The 22,692-nt window shown below is 39.5% G+C and overlaps 2 protein-coding genes across 5 annotated transcripts in view; one reads left to right on the top strand and one right to left on the bottom strand.

Annotated features, from left to right (window-relative positions):
- Positions 1–11,278, bottom strand: part of LOC106874241 (junction-mediating and -regulatory protein) — an 83,911-nt gene extending 72,633 nt beyond the window's left edge. For 2 of the 4 annotated variants that reach the window (XM_089347026.1, XM_089347024.1), the window contains exon 1: positions 10,953–11,278. The gene's annotated coding sequence lies outside the window, so the exon portion shown is untranslated. Of the gene's footprint in view, positions 1–8,323; positions 8,697–10,952 lie in introns of those variants that run through there. The other 2 variants (XM_089347023.1, XM_089347025.1) reach the window with 2 other exon arrangements.
- Positions 8,830–22,692, top strand: part of LOC106874249 (kxDL motif-containing protein 1) — a 49,806-nt gene continuing 35,943 nt past the window's right edge. Inside the window, exon 1 of the mRNA XM_089347027.1 lies at positions 8,830–9,074. Within this exon, the coding sequence (XP_089203153.1) occupies positions 8,953–9,074 (122 nt within the window). The 5' untranslated portion in view covers positions 8,830–8,952. The remainder of the gene's footprint in view (positions 9,075–22,692) is intronic.

Below are 22,692 nucleotides of genomic sequence, written 5' to 3'. Positions count from 1 at the left end.
AGAATGAATGGGAGAAAGAGAGCCTGCCGTATGTCGACCCAATAGAGGGACCAGCTATCCAAGTTGATAGTACCAGGGTAGATAAAGCAATTAAGAGTATGAAGACCGGGAAAGCCCCCGGCCCATCAGCAATCACTGCAGAGATGCTCAAAATATCTGGCAGTGTTGGCTATAGCCTAGTCACCCGTATTACGAACCAGGTGATACACGAAGGAGTCATACCCAATGACTGGTGTAGCAGCATCATAGTCAACTGCTACAAAGGTAAAGGTGACGCTTTAGATACAAATAATTACAGAGGCATCAAGCTGTTAGATCAGGTTATGAAAGTTACAGAGAGGGTCATAGCCCAACTAATTAGGGAGCGAATCAATTTAGATGAGATGCAGTTTGGGTTTGTGCCAGGTAAAAGCACTACTGATGCCTTATTTCTAGTGAGACAGTTGCAGGAGAAATACCTAGCTAAGGATAAACCTCTGTACCTGGCTTTCGTTGACATGGAGAAAGCCTTTGACAGGGTCCCCCGATCCCTTATCTGGTGGTCAATGAGGAAACTTGGGATAGAAGAATGGTTAGTGAGAGCTGTGCGAGCCATGTACAGAGATGCTGCCAGTAAGGTGAGGGTTGGAAATGAGTACAGCAATGAATTCCGGGTAGAGGTAGGGGTCCACCAAGGTTCCGTCCTCAGCCCCCTCTTATTTACCATAGTCCTCCAGGCAATCACAGAGGAGTTCAAGACAGGTTGCCCCTGGGAGCTCCTCTATGCTGATGACCTTGCCCTAATTGCGGAGTCACTATCAGAACTAGAGGAGAAGTTTCAGGTGTGGAAGCAAGGTCTAGAATTGAAGGGCCTTAGAGTCAACCTAGCTAAAACCAAAATCCTAATAAGTAGGAAGGTAGATAAAACACAAACCCCTTCAGGTAGATGGCCCTGCTCAGTATGTAGAAAAGGAGTAGGTAGTAACTCTATAAGATGTACCCGGTGCAAGCTATGGACACATAAGAGGTGCAGCAACATCAAAGGCAGGTTAACTAGCAAGTTAGTTTTTGTTTGTGGCAGATGTTCAGGTGCAATAAAGACTGCAAACAAACAGGAAACAACTTCTATCTCATTCCAGGGTGAAAAACTAGAGGTAGTCGATAGCTTCCGCTATCTGGGCGACCAAGTTAGTAGTGGGGGTGGGTGCGCTGAAAGTGTAGCTGCTAGAATAAGAATAGCCTGGGCAAAGTTTAGAGAGCTCTTACCCCTGCTGGCGACAAAGGGACTCTCACTCAGAGTAAAAGGCAGACTGTATGACGCATGCGTACGAACAACCATGCTACATGGCAGTGAAACATGGGCTGTAACTGCTGAGGACATACGTAAGCTCGCAAGGAATGAAGCCAGTATGCTCCGTTGGATGTGTAATGTCAATGTGAATACCCGTCAGAGTGTAAGTATCTTGAGAGAAAAGCTGAACATTAGAAGCATCAGTTGTGGCGTGCAAGAGAGACGATTGCGCTGGTATGGACATGTGGTGAGAATGGAGGAGGATAGCTGCGTGAAAAAGTGCCACACCCTAACAGTTGAGGGAACCCGTGGAAGAGGTAGGCCCAGGAAGACCTGGGCTGAGGTGGTGAGGCAAGACCTTCATACATTGGGCCTCACCGAGGCGATGACTACTGACCGAGACCTTTGGAAATGTGCTGTGCGTGAGAAGACCACGCAAGCCAAGTAAGATTGTTGCCAGTGCCCCTGGACTGGTTCTTGTGCGGGTGGCACGAGATGCACCATTTTGAGCGTGGCCGTTGCCAGTACCGCCTGACTGGCTCCTGTAGGATTTTCGAGCGAGATCGTTGCCAGCGCCCCTGGACTGGCTTGTGCGGGTGGCACATAAAAGACACCATTTCAAGTGTGGCCGTTTTCGTGCGGGTGACACGTAAAAGCACCCACTACACTCTCTGAGTGGTTGGCGTTAGGAAGGGCATCCAGCTGTAGAAACTCTGCCAAATCAGACTGGAGCCTGGTGTTGCCATCCGGTTTCACCAGTCCTCAGTCAAATTGTCCAACCCATGCTAGCATGGAAAGCGGACGTTAAACGATGATGATGATGATGATGATATATAGTGTGTTGTTGTTGGCACTCCATCGCTTACAACATCGAGGGTTCCAGTTGATCCGATCAACGGAACAGCCTGCTCATGAAATTAACGTGCAAGTGGCTGAGCACTCCACAGACACATGTACCCTTAATGTAGTTTTTGGGGATATTCAGCGTGACACAGTGTGACAAGGCTGACCTTTTGAATTACAGGTACAACAGAAACAGGAAGTAAGAGTGAGAGAAAATTGTGGTGAAAGAGTACAGCAGGGTTCGCCACCATCCCCTGCCGGAGCCTCATGGAGCTTTAGGTATTTTCGCTCAATAAACACTCACAACGCCCAGTCTGGGAATCAAAACCGCGATCCTATGACCGTGAGTCCGCTGCCCTAACCACTGGGCCATTGCAACTCCACTATATAGTGTGTATTGTGTTTGTAAAGAACACAAATGTTATTTAAAATTTATATTGTGAATATACAATTGTATTGCATAATGTGTAGCATGCATATTAACACAAACATGTTATCAATTTCTTCCACATTGAAATTATTATTACATCAAGTAGTCTGCAAAATGGCCATAACCCTAAGGATGTTATGTGGTTAGTTAAATATATTCATCTCTGATTCCCCCCGACTTTTTATGGTTTATATATATATATATATATATATATATATATATACATGTGTGTTGTGTGTGTGTGTGTGTGTGATTAGGTTTAGTGATGCAAGCAGGAAAATAGAACACAAAACATGAGTATATACTTATTTATAATTAATAGTTACCAAATGATTCGGGTCGAGATATATCAAAGTTTGATAAATGCCAACGCACAATTCTCAGCCCTCGAGTCATTCAGTCATTTCTGCTGATTATTAATAATAATGATTATATATATATATATATATATATATACACACACACAAACACACACTCAAATATACACACATTATAACAGACCTGGTAGAGAAGTAAGTCACTTCCACTTCTCCACTGATACGAATGTTCACCTTGAGTAATAGCACAAACACAGCCCTCACTAAGCATATCAGATTGGGGAAAAGATAGAATGCAAAAACTGTGTCACTTCAAGGTTTATTTGCCCATGAAATAAGTTGAGTAACTGTTTCAGAGTGGAATGAGTACTGCATAAACCAAATACAATCAGGATATATTCTTGATGGTTTCATAATAGGCTTGCTTGGAGTAGTGGGAGAGCAAAAAGTAGTCCTAGACAGATTTTGTTGAAGACCAAGGGCAGCAGCCAATAACCACTGGAATAGTAAAAACTGATAACTTATCAAACTTTTACTTGGACTGTAACCATGTTCGAGTACCTAGTCAAACAAATCGACCCCAGTAATTATTTTGAAGTCTGGTACTTATTGCTGTTCTCTTTTGCCAAACTTTTAAGTCACAGGGACATAAACAAATCAACATCAGATGTCAAGTAATGGGGGAGACAAAAAAAGCATATATATTCATATAATACCTCCCACATTGACATGTTGATAAATATTTTAACAGCAAACACACAGCTTGTGCCAGTGCAAGCTGAAAAGGAACTGTAAAATATTAACTATCTGACACCATGATAAGCACCTGCCTAACTTCACTAGCGCCACACCAACAGCAGCATTATATATATATATATGTATACTCTCTTTTACTTGTTTCAGTCATTTGACTGCGGCCATGCTGGAGCACCGCCTTTTAGTCGAGTAAATCGATCCCAGGACTTATTCTTTGGAAGCCTAGTACTTATTCTATCGGTCTCTTTTGCCAAACCGCTAAGTTACGGGGACTTAAACACGCCATCATCGGTTGCCAAGCGATGTTGGAGGGACAAATACAGACATACAAACATATAAACACACACATATATATATATATATATATATATATACGACGGGCTTCTTTCAGTTTCCATCTACCAAATCCACTCAAAAGGCTTTGGTCGGCCTGAGGCTATAGTAGAAGACACTTGCCCAAGGTGCCACGCAGTGGGAATGAACCCGGAACAATGTGGTTGGTAAGCAAGCTACTTACCACACAGCCACTCCTGCGCCTATATATATATATCATCATCGTTTAACATCCGCTTTCCATGCTAGCATGGGTTGGACGATTTGACTGAGGACTGGCAAGCCAGAAGGCTGCACCAGGCTCCAATCTGATCTGGCGGAGTTTCTATAGCTGGATGCTCTTCCTAACGCCAACCACTCCGAGAGTGTAGTGGGTGCTTTTACGGCACAAGAGCCAGTCACAAGGTACTGGCAACAGCCACGCTCAAAAAGGTATTTTTTACGTGCCACCTGCACGGGAGCCAGTCCAGCAGCACTGGCAATGACTTCGCTCGAATAATTTTCTAACATGCCACCAGCACAAGTGCTAGAAGGCAACATATATATATTTATATATACACACACACACATTTGTGTGTATGTATATATATATATATATATAAACAATTAGTAAATGAGTATATGCATATATACGTACAGGTATGTGCATACCGACATCCACCTGTATGTATAGGTGCATATCTGGGTACAGGACATTGCAAACAAAACGTAGACAAGAAAACACACAAGTCACATAGAGAACATTTTCCTTCATCAGCTACCCCCGTTTTAACACCGGCGTTTCGAAGAGCTGGGTAATATATATATATACACACACACAAACATATATATACATACACATATATACATACACAGATATATACATACACAGATATATACATACACACACACACATATACCTATATATATACATTTATGTATTTGTTTTGCAAGATTCTTGATGTGAAATTGTGTGTTGAAACAGATATTGTTATACTTGGGGATGGTCATATTTTGCCAATTAAACACACACATATTTATATTTGGTCTTTACTTCAGCTTTATTATTATTTGTTTCTTTGTCAAAGTTCTTTCATCACACATCCTATGACCTTTTCAGTGACTCTTTATCCCACACGTCTCGTCTTGTTCTGCTTTGTCCATTTTTTGGACTAAGCAGAACAGGAGGAGACACGTGGAATAAAGAGTTGTTGAAGAGGTCACAGGACGTGTGACGAAAGAGCTTTAACAAACAAAAATAATAAAGTTGAAGTAGACACCAAACATATCGTGCGTGTGTTTAATATGACCATTTTGTTGTTCAAAGCTTCTTGGAATTTCTCACTTGGAAAGATTATATATATATATATATATATATATATATATATATATATATATATATATATAAATACACAGGCACACACGACGAGCTTCTTTCAGTTTACCAAATCTATTCACAGTCTATGGTTGGCCCGAGGCTATAGTAGAATCTCAAGGTGCCACGCAGTTGGACTGACCCCCAAAATCATACAGTTGGGAAGCAAACTTCTTAACCACACAGCCACCCCTGTCTATGTGTGTGATTTTGCTTAGGCTTGGCGAAGAACCAAGTAATAGGAATTACGTAATTAACCTCATTAGCTTACGGATGAAGTGAACTCAGAGCTGAGTGTTTGTGCAATATTTTATAGGTTCCTCGGAGCCATTTAAATGCAGTACTGAGAGTGAGTACACTGTTTTTTAATAGCAGAAACAGCTGTAAGCTAGTGAAACTGATTACGTAATTTATGTTCCCTTGTTATTCAATAACACACACATGAATATGTATGTATGTATGTATACGTGCTACGGGTACCCATAGAGTTTCCGTCAACCAAATTCACTCACCATGCATTAGTCGGTCCGAGAGGGTACAGAAGACATTTGCCCAAAATGCAGCGCAGTAGTACTGAACCCGAAACTATGGGCTTGCAAAGCGAAGTTCTTAATCATACGGCTATACCTGAATAACTCAAAGATCAAGAGAAGCAAGGAGAGGGAGGGGAAATGAGAACATCGATATTTCTTCTTTTTCTCAAAAACAGAAAAAAATAACTGTGACTAATCTTATAATAAATAACAAGGTAACATAGTGAAAGAAAAACAAACCTACTTTTATTTCATTTGTAGAATGAAATAAAAGAGTTGGAAATCCCCAAAAGCTTTTGAACAATGAAAGTCAAATAAAAAATTTAAAGTTTAAAAAGCAACTGAGTGATTGTAGCTTGGGTGTATGAGGGGGTCTGATACAGGTCGCGTTTCGACATTAATCTTGTGATGTTATTTTTATTTATTTATTTTTTTCCTAATTAAAAGGGTGTTAATGACATTTTATGCCAGTTGTCTGCTAGTTTGAATTTTCTTAGCAAAAATAGACGAGGCGTGTGTGCGTACGAATGTGTGTGTGTGTGTGCATGAATGTGAATATGCGTAAACGTGGGTGTGTTTAAATGTGCGTGCTTGTGTGTAAACGTGTTTATGTGAAAGGGTATGTGTGAGCTTTTAATCCACGAGTCATTCTTAAAGAAACCTAAACATATTTCCAAAAAATAACAAAAAGCCGGAATCCTTGTGTCTTTTATAAAGTTACATTCCAAATAAAAGATCTTCTGTCTACGCAGCAGCTCGACTTGGGAGAAATAAGATTGAAGCTCCCTAATATTACACCCTATCGTCTTTAAAAAATGGACATTTGAGTAACAAGACAAAATAGTCATAGCTAGATCGTCTTCATCGTTGAGTCAACTCGATGAGAGCTGATCTGAGGCTTAACAAGAACCTTAAGAAGCCTGTATCTGGTCATACAATCCGCTAGAAATAGCAGCCCATTCCCTCAAATCATACATTACATTTTACAAAAAAGAAAAAAATAAGGGTATATTGGATAATATAATCCTAAATATGACTAGAAAAATGGACGGGATGGTCAAAGATGGAACGTAATTGATCAGAGGTCTGCTGAACAACAGCTGACTATGGTTAATCAACAGTAACTGACGAGAGAGCCTCTGCGTGGTCGTTGGAGCAGCTAGAAATAGCAGCCATATCTCATATTACACTTTGCAATCTTAAATAGAGGAGAGATTGACCAATTTTGAGATACACAAAGATGGGATGATCATGGCTATAAGCGATCTTGATCATGATCTGCCTGATCAGGGTTGACCTGGATTTAAGCAAAGTATATATTTGTGTGTTTATATACTATACACACCCTGTTGTCCTACAATTGTTAATTTGTAACAACGCATCTTCAAATATATAAACATAACCACATGCGTAGACATAAATATCCACCAACAGATACATATTCCTGTTTATGTGTGCACAAACAGACGAACTATATATATATATATATATATATATATATATATATACGCACATGCATACGATATATATATACACACACTCATATGCATACGATGTATATATATATATATATATATATATATATATATATATATACACGCACATGCATACGATATATATACTCACATACATACACGCTCAATAGATTCTATACAAAGTAAAATATATGCACATTGAGACAAAGAGTATATAAATTATATAACACTATATGAACTTCATTATTTTGTAAATAGATAGACACGAAGAGGAAGATGTGCGCCGAAGTTGCGGCACAACAAACTAAGAAACACGTCCATGGTTTATTTATATAGCGTAATATCTAAGTATTCCTCTGACTTGACATTGGCAAACATGTGATAAGTTCGAATAAATACAAAAATAAATAAGAAACACCATAGGGTTATTAGTCAGATAGTATGGTTTCTATATCATGCTAACACCGACCACGCTACCTCAGGTAAGAACAGGTTAGCTCTGTTAATTGAAGACGAGTTTAGTTGTAAGACTAAATACTGCCTGTAAACGTGTTGAATATGTGAACTACAGAGAAAGAAACAAGAAATATATAAAACTAAATATCGGATTTTGTTGTTGCTAGTTATTTTATCAAAGGTTAAAGGGAAAAAATATAATTAATCAGCGAGCAAACGTGTAGATTTATGTTGGTATATATGTTAGTGTAATAACGAGAAATTACCCACATGTCGAGTATATTTTACCTGTTGAAAGATGAGCAGTGTAATTATTAATAAAAAGGGAATAATATAATAGAAAAGCAAGTAGCTTTATGGAAAATGCCTTGGCAGACAGCCTTCATTTTTGTGCATCTCTCTCCCCCCTCCTTCCAGTCTGAAAGAAAAATACTGCCTGATCTTGTTTTCTCTTTTCTCATACAAAGCCAAAATAAAAAGAAAAAAATCTTACGAAATCATGGTACTAAAATCATAATGATTTTCTCTTAATTTTGTTGTAATCATAACCACTTACCTTTGTAAATATTAGTTATGACTCAATGAGTGAACCTTTTTTTGTTTATATCCTAGTAATATTACATATGGAAAGTGGGACGAGAGTTCCCGTAATTGTGTAACAAGTCCCAGCCATTTTGTCCAATGTTAAGAAAGATGTAAACATATGGAAACCCATTTACGTTAAAGTCGTGTGACTAGGCCTCCTTGCAACAGTAAACAAATAAAAAAAAAGTGCGTCTCTGTATCAGAAAATATATGTACGCACTGTGTTTAGTTTTTTTCTTTAAAGAAAATTAGTAAAGTATTGTTTCTGGTATTTTACTTTTGTTTACTTTAAGTAATGATGTTATGAAATCGTGACAACACACACACGCACGCGAATGTGTGTGAGAGAGAGAGAGAGAGAGAGGGGAGACAGAGAAGGAATGGAGAGAAAAGAGGAGAGAGAGAAATTTTCTCAAATTTAAAAATCACCTTCATATTAAATAATAACAACAAAACTGTTTTATTAAACGTTTACCGACCTAATATTATGCAGTTAAATTTCTAACTCCCCACATCCACACCTCCATTATAGTTGTGCGTGTTTTGTTTTGCGACAGTCGGAAAGCGGTTAGTAGACGTTTCCTATATTTCTGTATTGAAATGTCGGACGGTCAGACGTCTCCGTTGTCTATAGAAGACTATGCCACGACTTTTACTGAAGCACTCACTTGTCAGATCAACAAGGAAGATGTTGGCTGTATGATCCAAACACAGAAAGAGATGTACGTATTGTCACTGGAGATTATTGCCTTTTTATTTTATTTTAATTTTGGTAAAACACTCGGTTTGGTATCTAATTTATGTGTAACAACATGTTTCTTACAAAGCGTGAAACTTCAGATTTTCTTCAGGTGAGAATAAAGAGAAATTCTTGTATTTTAAGCATTGGCAATTTAAAGGTAGCCGTTCTATCTCGGAATAGCAATCGGATCACTAACTCAGTTCGTCTAAAATCGATAAGCCGTTCGTTCTCACCATGTGAGTCCGACTGCACGCAGACACTCATCTATATACATACATACAAAATAAATACCTCATCGATTGTTGCATCTAGCGCTGCAACGCAAGCAGAACCACGCAAAAGTATGACCTCGGGCCACATATTGCACGACCACGCCTATCACGATGAAATCTGCGAACGAAGTAGCTTTGTTCCTTTGAAAACGACTTTCCAATGGTTAAAATATGAGAAAATGTGATCAATATAATGAATTGTATATGGCTCACGTAATACACTTCAAAACATTTTGAAAATTAATTATAGCAATACAAATTTATAACAAAAAATATCACAGGAACAATGAGAAATGGGGGCATAACTACAGTTAGGTGCCCCTACCGTCGCTCATATTTTTCTCCCCTCATAATTTTCTTAATGCATATTTTTTTAATGAAGTTTGACAGATATATGTTTTTAAAGGCGTAGATTACGATTATATTCGTTATTTTTTTTTTAATTAAAACATCTTAATCAAAAAGAAAATAACTGCGTGCTTTTTTTTTTTTACCTTTCAAACAATTTGCTCATAATTATCCCACAACAAAAGGAAAAAAAATCTGACATTATTTTCATTGACGTTATTTTGTTGTTAACATAAAATCGGTTGTATGGAGGAAAAAGTATCCGTCTTTAGGTTTAGCCTTCTAAAATACAAATCGAAAGTATTCTAGAATGTTCCTGCAACAATTTCCATTACACTTCTGTAACATCATTATGTTGTGTAATGACAATCAACAAATTACTCAATGGTTTTTAAAATACTATAGACGGCGGAATTGTTTTAAGCACGCCATATAACCCCTCATAACTTTTTTTTATTTTTTGGAATTTTCAGAAACTTTTTGCGAATTTGTGTTCTACACACGGAAATCCATTCGGCTATGTAAAAATGAAAAAAAAAACAAACGTGATTTAAGAGGGTATTTAGCTGTTATTTTTAACACATTTCATGACCACCTCATACTGTCGTCGTTTGTCACTCTGACGTACTAATGTTTTTTCAATATCTTTCTCCCCATAAACACAGTTAATGGTCTATTGCTGGGATTTAAGCCAAAACTTCGGACTGTCCGTATTTTAAACTGATTTCAAAAAAAAAAAGAATTCGAAAAATTAGGAATAAATTTTTTAAATCTTGAAAAATTAAAATGTTTTTTGTTTTCATAGTCATGTAAATTCCCGTGCGTAGAACACAAATACACCAAAATTTTCAAAAACTAAAAGAGCTATGAGGGGTTATATGGAGTGTTTAAAGCAGAATTTTGGCGTTTTAGTAATAATCTTGCTCCATAGGTTCGTCTTCAAAACGTCCTTGACTTCCGGTACAAAACGAATGCAGCGTCAAATATCAAGCTAAACTGAAGAACGAAGGGCAATACATTAAATAATCTTCTCTTAATAACAGGTTATGTCCTAAATAAGGCTGAGGTGTAGTTTAGGAATTTTAAAATTTGACAGTAAATTGACCGGAAGTGATCATAGTGAAATCCTGTAATTTTGTCAACATTCTATTCGAGAGTGAATCGATAGGAACAGCACCACCAGTTTCCGTCCTTTTTTGTACAATTCATTAGTGGTGCAGGATTATTGCAATACTCACATTTAACTGTGGTGGCTATCATGCGTCGACATGTAAATCACCGAATTCGCTTTTCGTTAGTGTTATTTGTTGCAAGTTATAGCATTCTGGAACGATTACCTTAGTTGCCACAGATACGTGGCCGTTGATCGTTACCAACGTCGCCTCCCTGGCACTTGTGCCAGTGGCACGCGAAAAGACATTCGAGCGAGATCGTTGCCAGTGCCGATGGACGTGCAGGTGGCACGTAAAATACACCGTTTCGAGCGTGGCCGTCGCCAGTACCGCCTGACTGGCACTCGTGCCGGTGGCACGTAAAAGCACCCACTACACTCTCTGAGTGGTTGGCGTTAGGAAGGGCATCCAGCTGTAGAAACTGCCAAATCAGATTGGAGCCTGGTGTCGCCCCCTGGTCTACCAGTCCTCAGTCAAATCGTCTAACCCATGCTAGCATGGAAAGCGGACGTTAAACGACGATGATGATGATGACGATTACTAAAAGGTACTGTATCAATAGGTACATGTGGACATGACAATGTGGGAGCTCTGTTTTATAGGGATGTCACTGTCGTCACTTCTGTCAGTTTACTTTCATTTCTTTAAATCCCTAAACTGCATGTTAACTCTCAAAAGTTCATGTTTAGACGTTTGTTTATGTTGATAGGACGTTTATATACTTTTAGTTGTTTCACATATCTCACAGTAGATTGCAATCTATGTGAAATCTCATTGTGCTGTCGATGTTAGTGTTTGTTGGTTGTATATAAAACGGTAAAGCGTGTCAATAATAGGTGCAGGCATGGCTGAGTGGTTAAGATGCTCACTTTCCATCCACTTGGTTGTGAGCTCAGTTTCACTTGAGCAAATGTCTTCTACTATAGTAATTCTTTCATATCTTTGGCACAAGGCCAGTAATGTTAGAGGAAGGGGATAGTCAACTACATTGACCCCAGTACTTGAATTGTACTTTATTTTATCAACAGTGAAAGGATGAAAGTCAAAGTTGACATTGGCGGAATTTGAACAAATGCCTTCTACTATAGTCTTGGGCCTACCAGTTTGGTAGACAAAAACTGTGAAAATTGTTGTGTATATAGTATGTACATATATATATATATATGTGTGTGTACATATCATCATCGTTTAACGTCTGCTTTCCATGCTAGCATGGGTTGGACGATTTGACTGAGGACTGGTGGACCAGGTGGCTACACCAGGATCCAATCTGATCTGGCAGAGTTTCTACAGCTGGATGCCCTTCCTAACGCCAACCACTCCGAGGTATATATATATATATTATTAAAAAATATGGCAAAAAATCATATATTAATTAATATCGATTAATTACCAGGAAGCTAGCACATTTAAAGAATCAAAGAGATTCAGAAACAGTACCTGCAATCTCAGGGGATTAAAGTCCATTTTTATATATGACGTTGACCACTGACGTGGACATTCAATGTGCTAGAAATAGATCACATCTTGTGTCTAATAAGACCTAAATTGTTCTCAACATGAAATATAGCGTGATACCAAAACGTAAGCGGGCAAGACATTTAAAATCATCGAAAAAGGAACATTCTTAAACAGGGACCGGTTTCAAATTTAACAATCTTACCGACTGTCTATTTCTCTTCAGCCTGATTTGTAATGGAATCATAATCATCAGAACCCCATACAAAGTTGCCCACCGCCATAGGTGCGCGTGTATATGGTTCTGCTAATTACAGCTTAATGGTAAAATTCAAAAGTCTTTGTTTTCAGATGGGCCGCCGGCTGGCCGACCGTTTCACCAAACACCTAAGGGACGTTCGGCTAGGTTCGGACTCCCCCGTCGCCCGTCACTTCCACTTGGCCAACCACTCCCCCTATAACATCTCCGTTTTTGGCCTCGCCCTGCACCATGGGCCCACTCCCTCGCGACTCCATTTGGAACAGCGCTATATTTTTAACCTTAGATCATCTTTCCCCTTCGGACTCAACACAGCCCCCTCCTCCTTATGACTCTCTCCTTTACGACAATGCAACACTTTTCTTTATTTATTATTTTTTATTATTATTATTTTTTTTTTTACCCCTCCCCCCTTATCCACTTTACATTATATCCATTATTCTCTTTTTTTTTACAATCACTACAATTTTCCACAATTTATTTCATCTCTTCCTACACGCACACATACCCACACACAAAAAATACACGCACCCATACACACACATGTATGCACACCTACCCCCCAACACACACTCACACAAACACGCATACAACTACACACACAAGGGGCATAAATGACACATGCACGCATGTACGTAAGCAAACACATGCACACACACACACAGGAACGCACATATACACAACATACACACACACACACACACACACACACGCACGCATGAAAACACACATACGTACGCACAAAAAATATACACACACACATACAGACAAACACGCGCATACACACACATGCACACGTACCTAACACTCACAATCCCACACACACGCACATCCACACACATACACACACACGCACACACCCACATACACATACACACGCACACACACCTCTCACCAACACAACACACTCACACAGACACGCATACAATCACACACACATGGGCATAAACAACACACTCACATACAGAAGCAAACGCACGCACACACACGTACACAGCAACGCACATATACACAACATACACATACACACAAACACACGCACGCACAAAAACATACACATACACACACGCGCACGTACAAAATACACACACACACGCACACGTACCCAACGCCTACAACCCCACACAAACACACACATACTCAAAAACTGCCTGCTGACCTTCCACTGACCATTGTCCATAAGCACCCACTAACTATTCCTGCTACTAATTCCTTCTACTACATCACAAACACACACATACACACTAACAGATAAACCACCAAACCACACACACATACATACGCACACACACATTCTGTTATTACACACACACTTGCAGACCCTCGCGCATGCACACATATTCACCTCCCTTTTTCACTCTCCTGTCTTAGAAAGAACTTTTCCTCCACCACCTCCTCTTCCGGTCCTTCCACAATGTAACCTCGTGGGCATCGGTGTCGATTTTTTCTTCCTCCGTTTTTCCATTCTTTGAACTTTCCGTCTTTCCGACGAACGGCTCCACCCAAAACGGCATACACTCTCTCTCTTTCCTTTCCCGAGCGTCTAATATCTAATAACACTATCCGTATCACGTCCTCACTTTGTTGTTTTTTTGTTATTGTTTTTTGTCTTTTTTTAACTTATATATATATATATATATATATATATATATATATATATATATCTGTGTGTCTTTGTATGTGTTTGTGCCCTCCTCCCTCACCTACACAGCTTAACATCCTGTATTGATCTGTTTACATTTCTGTAACTTAGTTCAGTAAAAGAGACTGATAGAATAAGCACTGGACTTAAGCATAAATGTTGTGGTCAATTTGTTTGACTAAAAAAAGACAAAGAACTTTTGAGGCAGTATCTCAGCATGGTCACAATCTAATGATTGAAGCAAGTAAAAGATAAAATATAGATACAACATATAATTTGAAAACAAACGTAAATGTGACAACAAGATTATTTGAAATGTAGCACCATATTACTTTCATCAGTTAATTCTTTTACTGGTTTCAGTCATTAAAAATGGCCATGTTGAAGCACTATTTTGAAGGGTTAGAGGACAAAGATACACACACATGCATACATATGATATATGTGCACACAATGCTGTAGAAATGAGTTGCAATGTCACTGCTGCCGAGCTGTATCAGCCTTCGCCTTTTCTTTGGACATCAGTGGTGTAGAGAGGGGAGACTGGTATGCATGGGCGACTGTTCCACGAACAACTTTGGTCAGACTTGTGCTTTGGAGGAGAATTTTCTAGGTGCAGTTCCATAGTCATTCGTGACCAGAGGGGGTCACGATATATATATATATATATATGTATATATATACACACACACAGAGGATGTCCCAAAACTCACTGATGGGTTTCAGTTTCTAATAACTTCCTTAACTTTACAAGTAAATGCATGAAATTTTGGTACAATATAAACGATATAATGGAAATTAATATGCACAGGTCAAATTTTGCAACACCACTACATCACAAATGAAAAATGGCATCACTTAGATGGCAGCCATTTTCAGCTTCGCACACCCATGCTCTTTCCAAAACTTGCACCATAACACCCTCAGGTGTTTCAGACCCCACTTCTTTGATTTCTCTATTGGCATCTGTGCCCAGCATTGCCTTTCTGGCACTTGTGCCCGCGGCATGTGTAAGGAATTTCGAGCGAGGTCGTTGCCAGTGCCCCTGGACTGGCTCTTGTGGGGGTGGCACATAAAATACACCATTTTGAGCATGGCCGTTGCCAGTACCGCCTGACTGGCCTTCGTAGGATTTTCGAGCAAGATCGTTGCCAGTGCCCCTGGACTGGCTCTTGTGCGGGTGGCACATAAAATACACCATTTTGAGCGTGGCCGTTGCCAGTACCGCCTGACTGGCCTTCGTGCGGGTGACGCATAAAAGCACCCACTACACTCTCTGAGTGGTTGGCGTTAGGAAGGGCATCCAGCTGTAGAAACTCTGCCAAATCAGATTGGAGCCTGGTGTTGCCATCCAGTTTCACCAGTCCTCAGTTAAATCGTCCAACCCATGCTAGAATGGAAAGCGAACGTTAAACGATGACGATGATGTTCTCCTTCAGTTGCACCGGGGTCTTCAGTTTGTTGACGTAAACCCTCTCTTTCGGGTATTCCCACAAGAAAAAAATCCGGGCTTGTCAAGTCTGGAGAGCGTAAAGGCCAGTTGACATTGCCGTAGTGGGAGATTATTCTCTCTCCAAAGCACTGCTGTAGCAACTGCATTGTTTCTCTTGTGGTATGAGCAGTTGCCCCATCTTGCTGAAACCATGTGTGAGGTCTGCTTTGAATGGCCTTTACATTCCCTAGACTTGATGAGCCCAGATTTTTTCTTGTGGGATACCTGATAGAGAGAGAGTTTACTGCCGTAACATCTGCATTGTTTCTCTTACTGGAACCCTATATGAGGTTTACTCTGAATGGCCTTCACGTTCCCCAGATTTGACTATTCCAGATTTTTTCTTGTGGAGATGCTTGAAAGAGTGGGTTTACGTCAACAAACTGAAGACCCCGGTGCAACTGAAGGAGAACATCAACAGAGCAATCAAAGAAGTGGGGTCTGAAACACCTGAGGATGTTATGGTGCAAGTTTTGGAAAAAGCATGGGCGTGCGGAGCCGAAAACGGCTGCCATTTAAGCGATGCCATTTTCCATTTGTGATGTAGTGGTGTTGCAAAATTTGACTTGTGCATATTAATTTCCATTATGTCTTTTATATTGTATCAAAATTTCATGCATTTATTTGTAAAGTTAAAGAAGCTATTAAAAACTGAAACCCATCAGTGACTCTTGGGACACCCTGTATATATTATTATTATTATTATTATTATTAGTTATTAAATCATATGATATAGACCTGGTAGTTTTTCAGTAAATCACATTCACTTTCTCAGATATGAGAATGTTTATTGATCACAGCAATTGTTTCAACCCATCTAGCATCAGTTCCTCATGGGAACAAATGTTATTTTAATGAGATACACCTTGTCACTTGAGGAGACACATTTACACTGACGGATACACCTAAACCAGACGTTCAGTATCCCACCCTTGAGGAATTGATGCGAGATGGGTTGAAACAATTGTAGTGATCAACTTTCATCTCTCTCATTAATCAAATATATATATATATATATATATATATATGAGTAGTGTAAGATATGGATTCAGAGAATCCATTGGCTATCACAGTAAACTCCTCATACAGACTCAACTATCAGTCCATGTTACTGAAAATCCAAGTGATAAAATTATTCTTTGAAGAATATGTCATCATCATCATCATGATCTAACATTCATTTTCCATGCTGTGAAGTTACGAAGTAACTCACAAAGCAAACCCCTCAACTGAGTGGGAGTATAATACTGAGTGAGGGAAAAATATGATAGAGGAATGAACAGGTATCTTGCTGAAGGAGAGATATGTGGCTTCCCCAGGTGAATGTGATGAAGCAGATTTTCTTTGGCTAGATGCCTTTCCTGTCACCAACCTTCACTTGTTCCCCTGTAAGGTAATATTTCCCCATGGCAAGATGTTTTCATGGAACATTGGAAATGGACACCATTTGTATGAGTCATACTTGTTACAACTGAGGCTTGCCACATCCTGTCAAACTACCAACCCATGAAAGCATGGACATTAAATGGTAATGATATATATATATGTATATATGAAGTACTTTTTTTGTTAATCCTACCAATAATGGCACAATACACTATACACACATATATGTATATATGTGTGTGTTTGTTTCCTTTTCTTGACAAAATGCACTATACTTATAAATAAGTATTACTATCATAAAAGTGGTGTCTCGAGTTTCCAGTCAGTTTTTCCCCAACGATGGCACATTAATGCAATACTCTGATAGCAATATCACAGGAAGATTAACAGAGAAAATAGTCTTTGTGTGTGACAAATGTACAGGTACAATAAGCACTAAAAATGTGCAGACAATAGACTCCCTCAGAAGTTGTGGCTATTTGCTGGGCTTGAGAAAATGTGTCAAACTAAGTAAAATCTCTGTCATCCATACATATAGGCTTGTCTTTTACAGATGCTGGTGTCACATAAAGTGCACTTGTGCTGGTGCTGCATTAACACACCTGTGCCAGTAGCATGTAAAAAGCACCCAGCACACTATAAAGTGGTTGACATTAGGATGGCCATACAGCCATAGAAACCATGTTATAACAGACAATTGGAGTCTGGGCAGCTCCTGTTAAACCATCCAGCCCATGCCAGCATGGAAAATGGACATTAAACAATGATGATGATTGCTTTGTAAGGTAACCTTTCAAAATTTAAGCATTGCTGATTTCATAGAAAATATTGTGGTAATATCACATATAGTATTTTAGTGCTGATCTTTTGTCTGAGGTTATCCAGTTGTAGAAAGTGCTCCAACAATTCATATTATCTTTATCATTTAACATCTGTTTTCCATGCTGGCATGGGTTGGATAGTTTGATAGGATCTGACAGAACTAAGGACTGCTTTGTATTATAATGTCTGCTTTGGCGTGGTTTCTATGGTTGGATGCGCCTCCTAATGCCAACCATGTTACAGAGTGTATTGAGTGCATTTTTTCATGCTACTGGCACCAATCAGGTCAGCGTGCAGCTTGCAAGATTACAAACCACAAAAGAGGCAGCTTTGTGCTAGAAGATGAGGGGTTAAGGTATGAGAGAAGGGACCAGGGCAGAACAGGTTTCTTGCTGTCAAGGAGCTTCATGGTTGCTCACATTTTAGAAGAGAGGGTGGGGCATTTGAAGTGGAGATCAGAAGAAATAAAGTGGTGGTGGAAGTGTCTTGGATCCTTAAGGTATGACGAAAGTAGAAGTGAGTTGGGCCAGAAAAATGAGGAGTATGGGTGTGTAGAAGTTGTGAGAGATGGGGAATAGGTGACAGGATTGGATATAATGAATGAAGGACAAATGATGTGTGGTCATTTACAAATATCAATATTTTTAGCTTCTTACAACCTTTGATAGTAAAGAACCCCCCCCCCCCCCCAAAAAAAAAGTGAGAGATAGAAACTCCAAATGTTATCCATTGAAAAGAGAAAAAACAAACAAAACAGCAGCATATTATAAGATTAATAATGGTGGTTACATTTTTTATGGTGATGAGGTGGTTGTTTTTTGACATGATTATGATGGCAGTGGTGATGTTTTTTGTTTGTGATGAGGATGATGATGGTGGTGGTGGTGGTGCTTTTTGTTTGTGATGATGATGATAGGGGTGATGGTGTTTTTTTTTTTTCTGGATCATGATGATGGTGATAGTGGTAGTAACAGTGGCAGTGACAACTCAGTACCTTTTCATGTTTCTGTGAATAAATTAACCAATATTTTAACCGAAATCTTTAAGTTTACTAGAAACTCTCTTTTTCTTTCTCCCTGTCTTTAGAATTACATTTATATAAATTTTGTATAATTTTCTGTCCATTTCAGTCATTATAATTAACAAAGACAATAAAAAATAGCGAGACAAATATATAAGATTTCATTTCCTGGATAAACATAATGTTGGAAAAGAGAGAGGCATAAAAATACTTTACGTTAAAAATTACTTATGTGAATTGAAAAACGACATCTTAACTTACAAAATGAGGAGGTTATTCTACAATAGACACAACCTCTATCCCCTAATGAATCTTGCTGGTTAATATCAAATTTCAGCTGCACACTCTGGTTTTAAATATTTTTTATTCTTTTACTCTTTTACTTCTTACAGTCATTTGGCTGTGGCCATGCTGGAGCACCACCTTCAAGGGTTTTAGTCAAACAGATCGACCACCCCCAGGAATTATTTTTTAAGCGTAGTACTTATTTTATCAGTCTTTTGCTGAACTGCTATATTATGGCAACATAAACACACCAACAGCATTTGTCAAGCGGCGATGAGGGGGACAAACACACACACACACATATATGACAGGTTTCTTTCAGATTGCGTCTACAAAATCCACTCACAAGGCTTTGGTTGTCCCTAGGCTATAGTAGAAGACAACTTACCAAAGGTGTCACGCAGTGGGACTGAATCCAGAACAATGTGGTTGGTAAGCAAACTTCTTACCAAGTTTAGACGTCTATATATATATATATATATATATATATATATATATATATATATATATATATATATGTGTGTGTGTGTGTGTGTGTGTGTGTGTGTGTGTGTGTGTATATAATAAGGAATACCAAAAATGAGACAAAAACACATAACATCCAGACAGATGATACAAAAAAGGGACAACAAACCTCCAGACAGACGATACAAAAAATAACAAGGATGGGTCATTCGGCGTTTTCTTTCTTCAGTCGAGTTCCAGATTATCTTTGCAATTTCGGCTGGTTATACTCGATATTGCTCTAATCTGGCCAGCCCTGAGGCAAAACTAAGCTAAGAGCACTAGATTCCTTGGAAGAAAACAGCAAATGTATATGAAAACAAGGACGGTAAAAACGGAGAAATGGTACACAAATATAAATGCAATTAAAAGACATTAACAACAGGCGTCTTTCAACTAAGGACGAATTAAATTAAGCCGGCGTGTGTGGAAGTGAAGCCTTATGGCAGAGACATAGAAGATGACAGGCATAGGGAGGAATATAGATGTTGCATGGATGGTAGTTGAACCAAGAAAGAAAGGTCAGGCTTGGCTGAACACCGGTCACATGGAGAGAGAAGCAGAGGGATAGAAGAATTAGGGAGGGACAAGAAAAAAAGAAAAGGGACAGAATGAAGTGAAAGAGGAGGGAAGGTGAGAATGAAGAGAAAGCCAGGAAATGTGAGAGAGGGAAAGGAAATAAAGAAGAGTGGAAAGAAAGTGCAAAGGGGCTGATAGAAAGAATGAAAGAATAATGACCGTACAAAATTTAGATATGTACGCTGCTATATTTATATAAAAATGAATACCAAAAATGAGACAAACGCAAAACATCTAGACAGATGATAGAAAAAAGGGACAACAAAACATCCAGAGAGACGATACAAAACAAACAAGGATGGGTCATGTGTATATATCAACATCATCGTTTAACATCCGCTTTCCATGCTAGCATGGGTTGGACGATTTGACTGAGGACAGGTGAACCAGATGGCTACACCAGGCTCCAATCTGATTTGGCAGTATTTTTACAGCTGGATGCCCTTCCTAACGCCAACCACTCCGAGAATGTAGTGGGTGCTTTTCCGTGCCACCGGCACGAAGGCCAGTCAGGTGGTACTGGCAACGGCCGTGCTCAAAATGGTGTATTTTACATGCCACCTGCACAGGAGCCAGTCCAGCGGCACTGGCACGATCTCACTCGAATGTATTTACAAGTGCCAGGAAGGCGACGCTGGGCACAGGTGCCATCACGATTTCGCTTTCGCTTGCCCCAACAGGTCTTCACAAGCCGAGTTTTGTGTCCAATGAAGGAGACGACGTTGGCATGCGTGCCAGTCATCGAATTTAGTTCGATTTCGATTCTGATTTCACTTGCCTCAACAGGTCTTTGCAAGTGGAGTTTTGTGTCCAATGAAGGAAGGTACGCATAAGTGGACTAGCTACACCCCTGGTGGAGGCCTTGGATTTAGGTCTCACTTGGCTTGCCACCTCATCCCAGGTCTTCCTGGGCCTACCTCTTCCACAGGTTCCCTCAACTGCTAGGGAGTGGCACTTTTTCACACAGCTATCCTCATCCATTCTCACCACATGACCATACCAGTGCAATCGTCTCTCTTGTACATCACAACTGATGCTTCTTAGGTTCAACTTTTCTCTCAAGGTACTTACGCTCTGTCTAGTATGCACACTGACATTACACATCCATCGGAGCATACTGGCTTCATTCTTTGCAAGCCTACGCATGTCTTCAACAGTCACGGCCCATGTCTCACTGCCATGAAGCATGGCTGTTCGTACACATGCGTCATACAGTCTGCCTTTTACTCTGAGAGAGAGACCCTTTGTCACCAGCAGAGGTAAGAGCTCTCTGAACTTTGCCCAGGCTATTATTCTAGCAACTACACTTTCAGCGCACCCTCCCCCACTACTAACTTGGTCACCTAGATAGTGGAAGCTATCAACTACGTCTAGTTTTTCTCCCTGGAATGTGGCAGAAGTTGTTTTCTGCACATTCACAGTGTTTATTGCTCCTGAACATCTGCTACATACAAAAACTAACTTCCTAGTTAACCTTCCTTTGATATTGCTGCACTTCTTATGGTCCATAGTTTGCACTGGGTACATCTTATAGAGTTTCTGCCTATGCCTTTTCTACAGATCGAGCAGGGCCATCTACCTGAAGGGGTTTGTGTTTTGTCTACCTTCCTACTTACTAGGACTTTGGTTTTAGCTAGGTTGATTCTAAGGTCCTTCGATTCTAGTCCTTGCTTCCACACCTGGAACTTCTCCTCTAGTTCTGATAGTGACTCAGCAATTAGTGCAAGGTCATCAGCATAGAGGAGTTCCCAGGGGCATCCTGTCTTGAATTCCTCTGTTATCGCCTGGAGGACTATGATAAATAGGAGGGGGCTGAGGACAGAACCTTGGTGGACCCCTACCTCTACCCGGAATTCTTCACTGTACTCATTTCCAACCCTCACCTTACTGACAGCGTCTCTGTACATGGCTTGCACAGCTCTCACTAACCATTTTTCTATCCCTAGTTTCCTCATTGACCACCAGATGAGGGATCGGGGGACCCTGTCAAAGGCTTTCTCCATATGTATATATATATATATACATATATATATATATGTGAGCGTCTAGTAACAATATCTGTATCACGTCCTCACATTGTTGTTTTTTGTGTTGTTTTTTTGTCTTTTTCCTTTTTTTGAACCTATATATATATATACTCGTTTATATTTATATAAGGGGCATTACTACAGAATAATGCCACACAGTGTGTGGCATTATTCTGTAGTAATGAAAGAAAAGGGCACTCGACACATTTAGTAGGAGTTTTACATAATCCTTTCAACTATAGGCACAATGCCTGAAATTTGGAGAAAGGGGATAGTCAATTACATCAAGCCCAGTACTCATCTGGTTTTTATTTTATCAACCCTAAAACGA

The sequence above is a fragment of the Octopus bimaculoides genome, chromosome 2, assembly GCF_046866305.1.
Source record: "Octopus bimaculoides isolate indiv1 chromosome 2, ASM4686630v1, whole genome shotgun sequence".
NCBI lineage: Eukaryota > Metazoa > Mollusca > Cephalopoda > Octopoda > Octopodidae > Octopus > Octopus bimaculoides.
The sequence above is the reverse complement of the archived record's forward strand: the minus strand, read 5'-3'. Positions and strand labels throughout refer to the sequence as shown.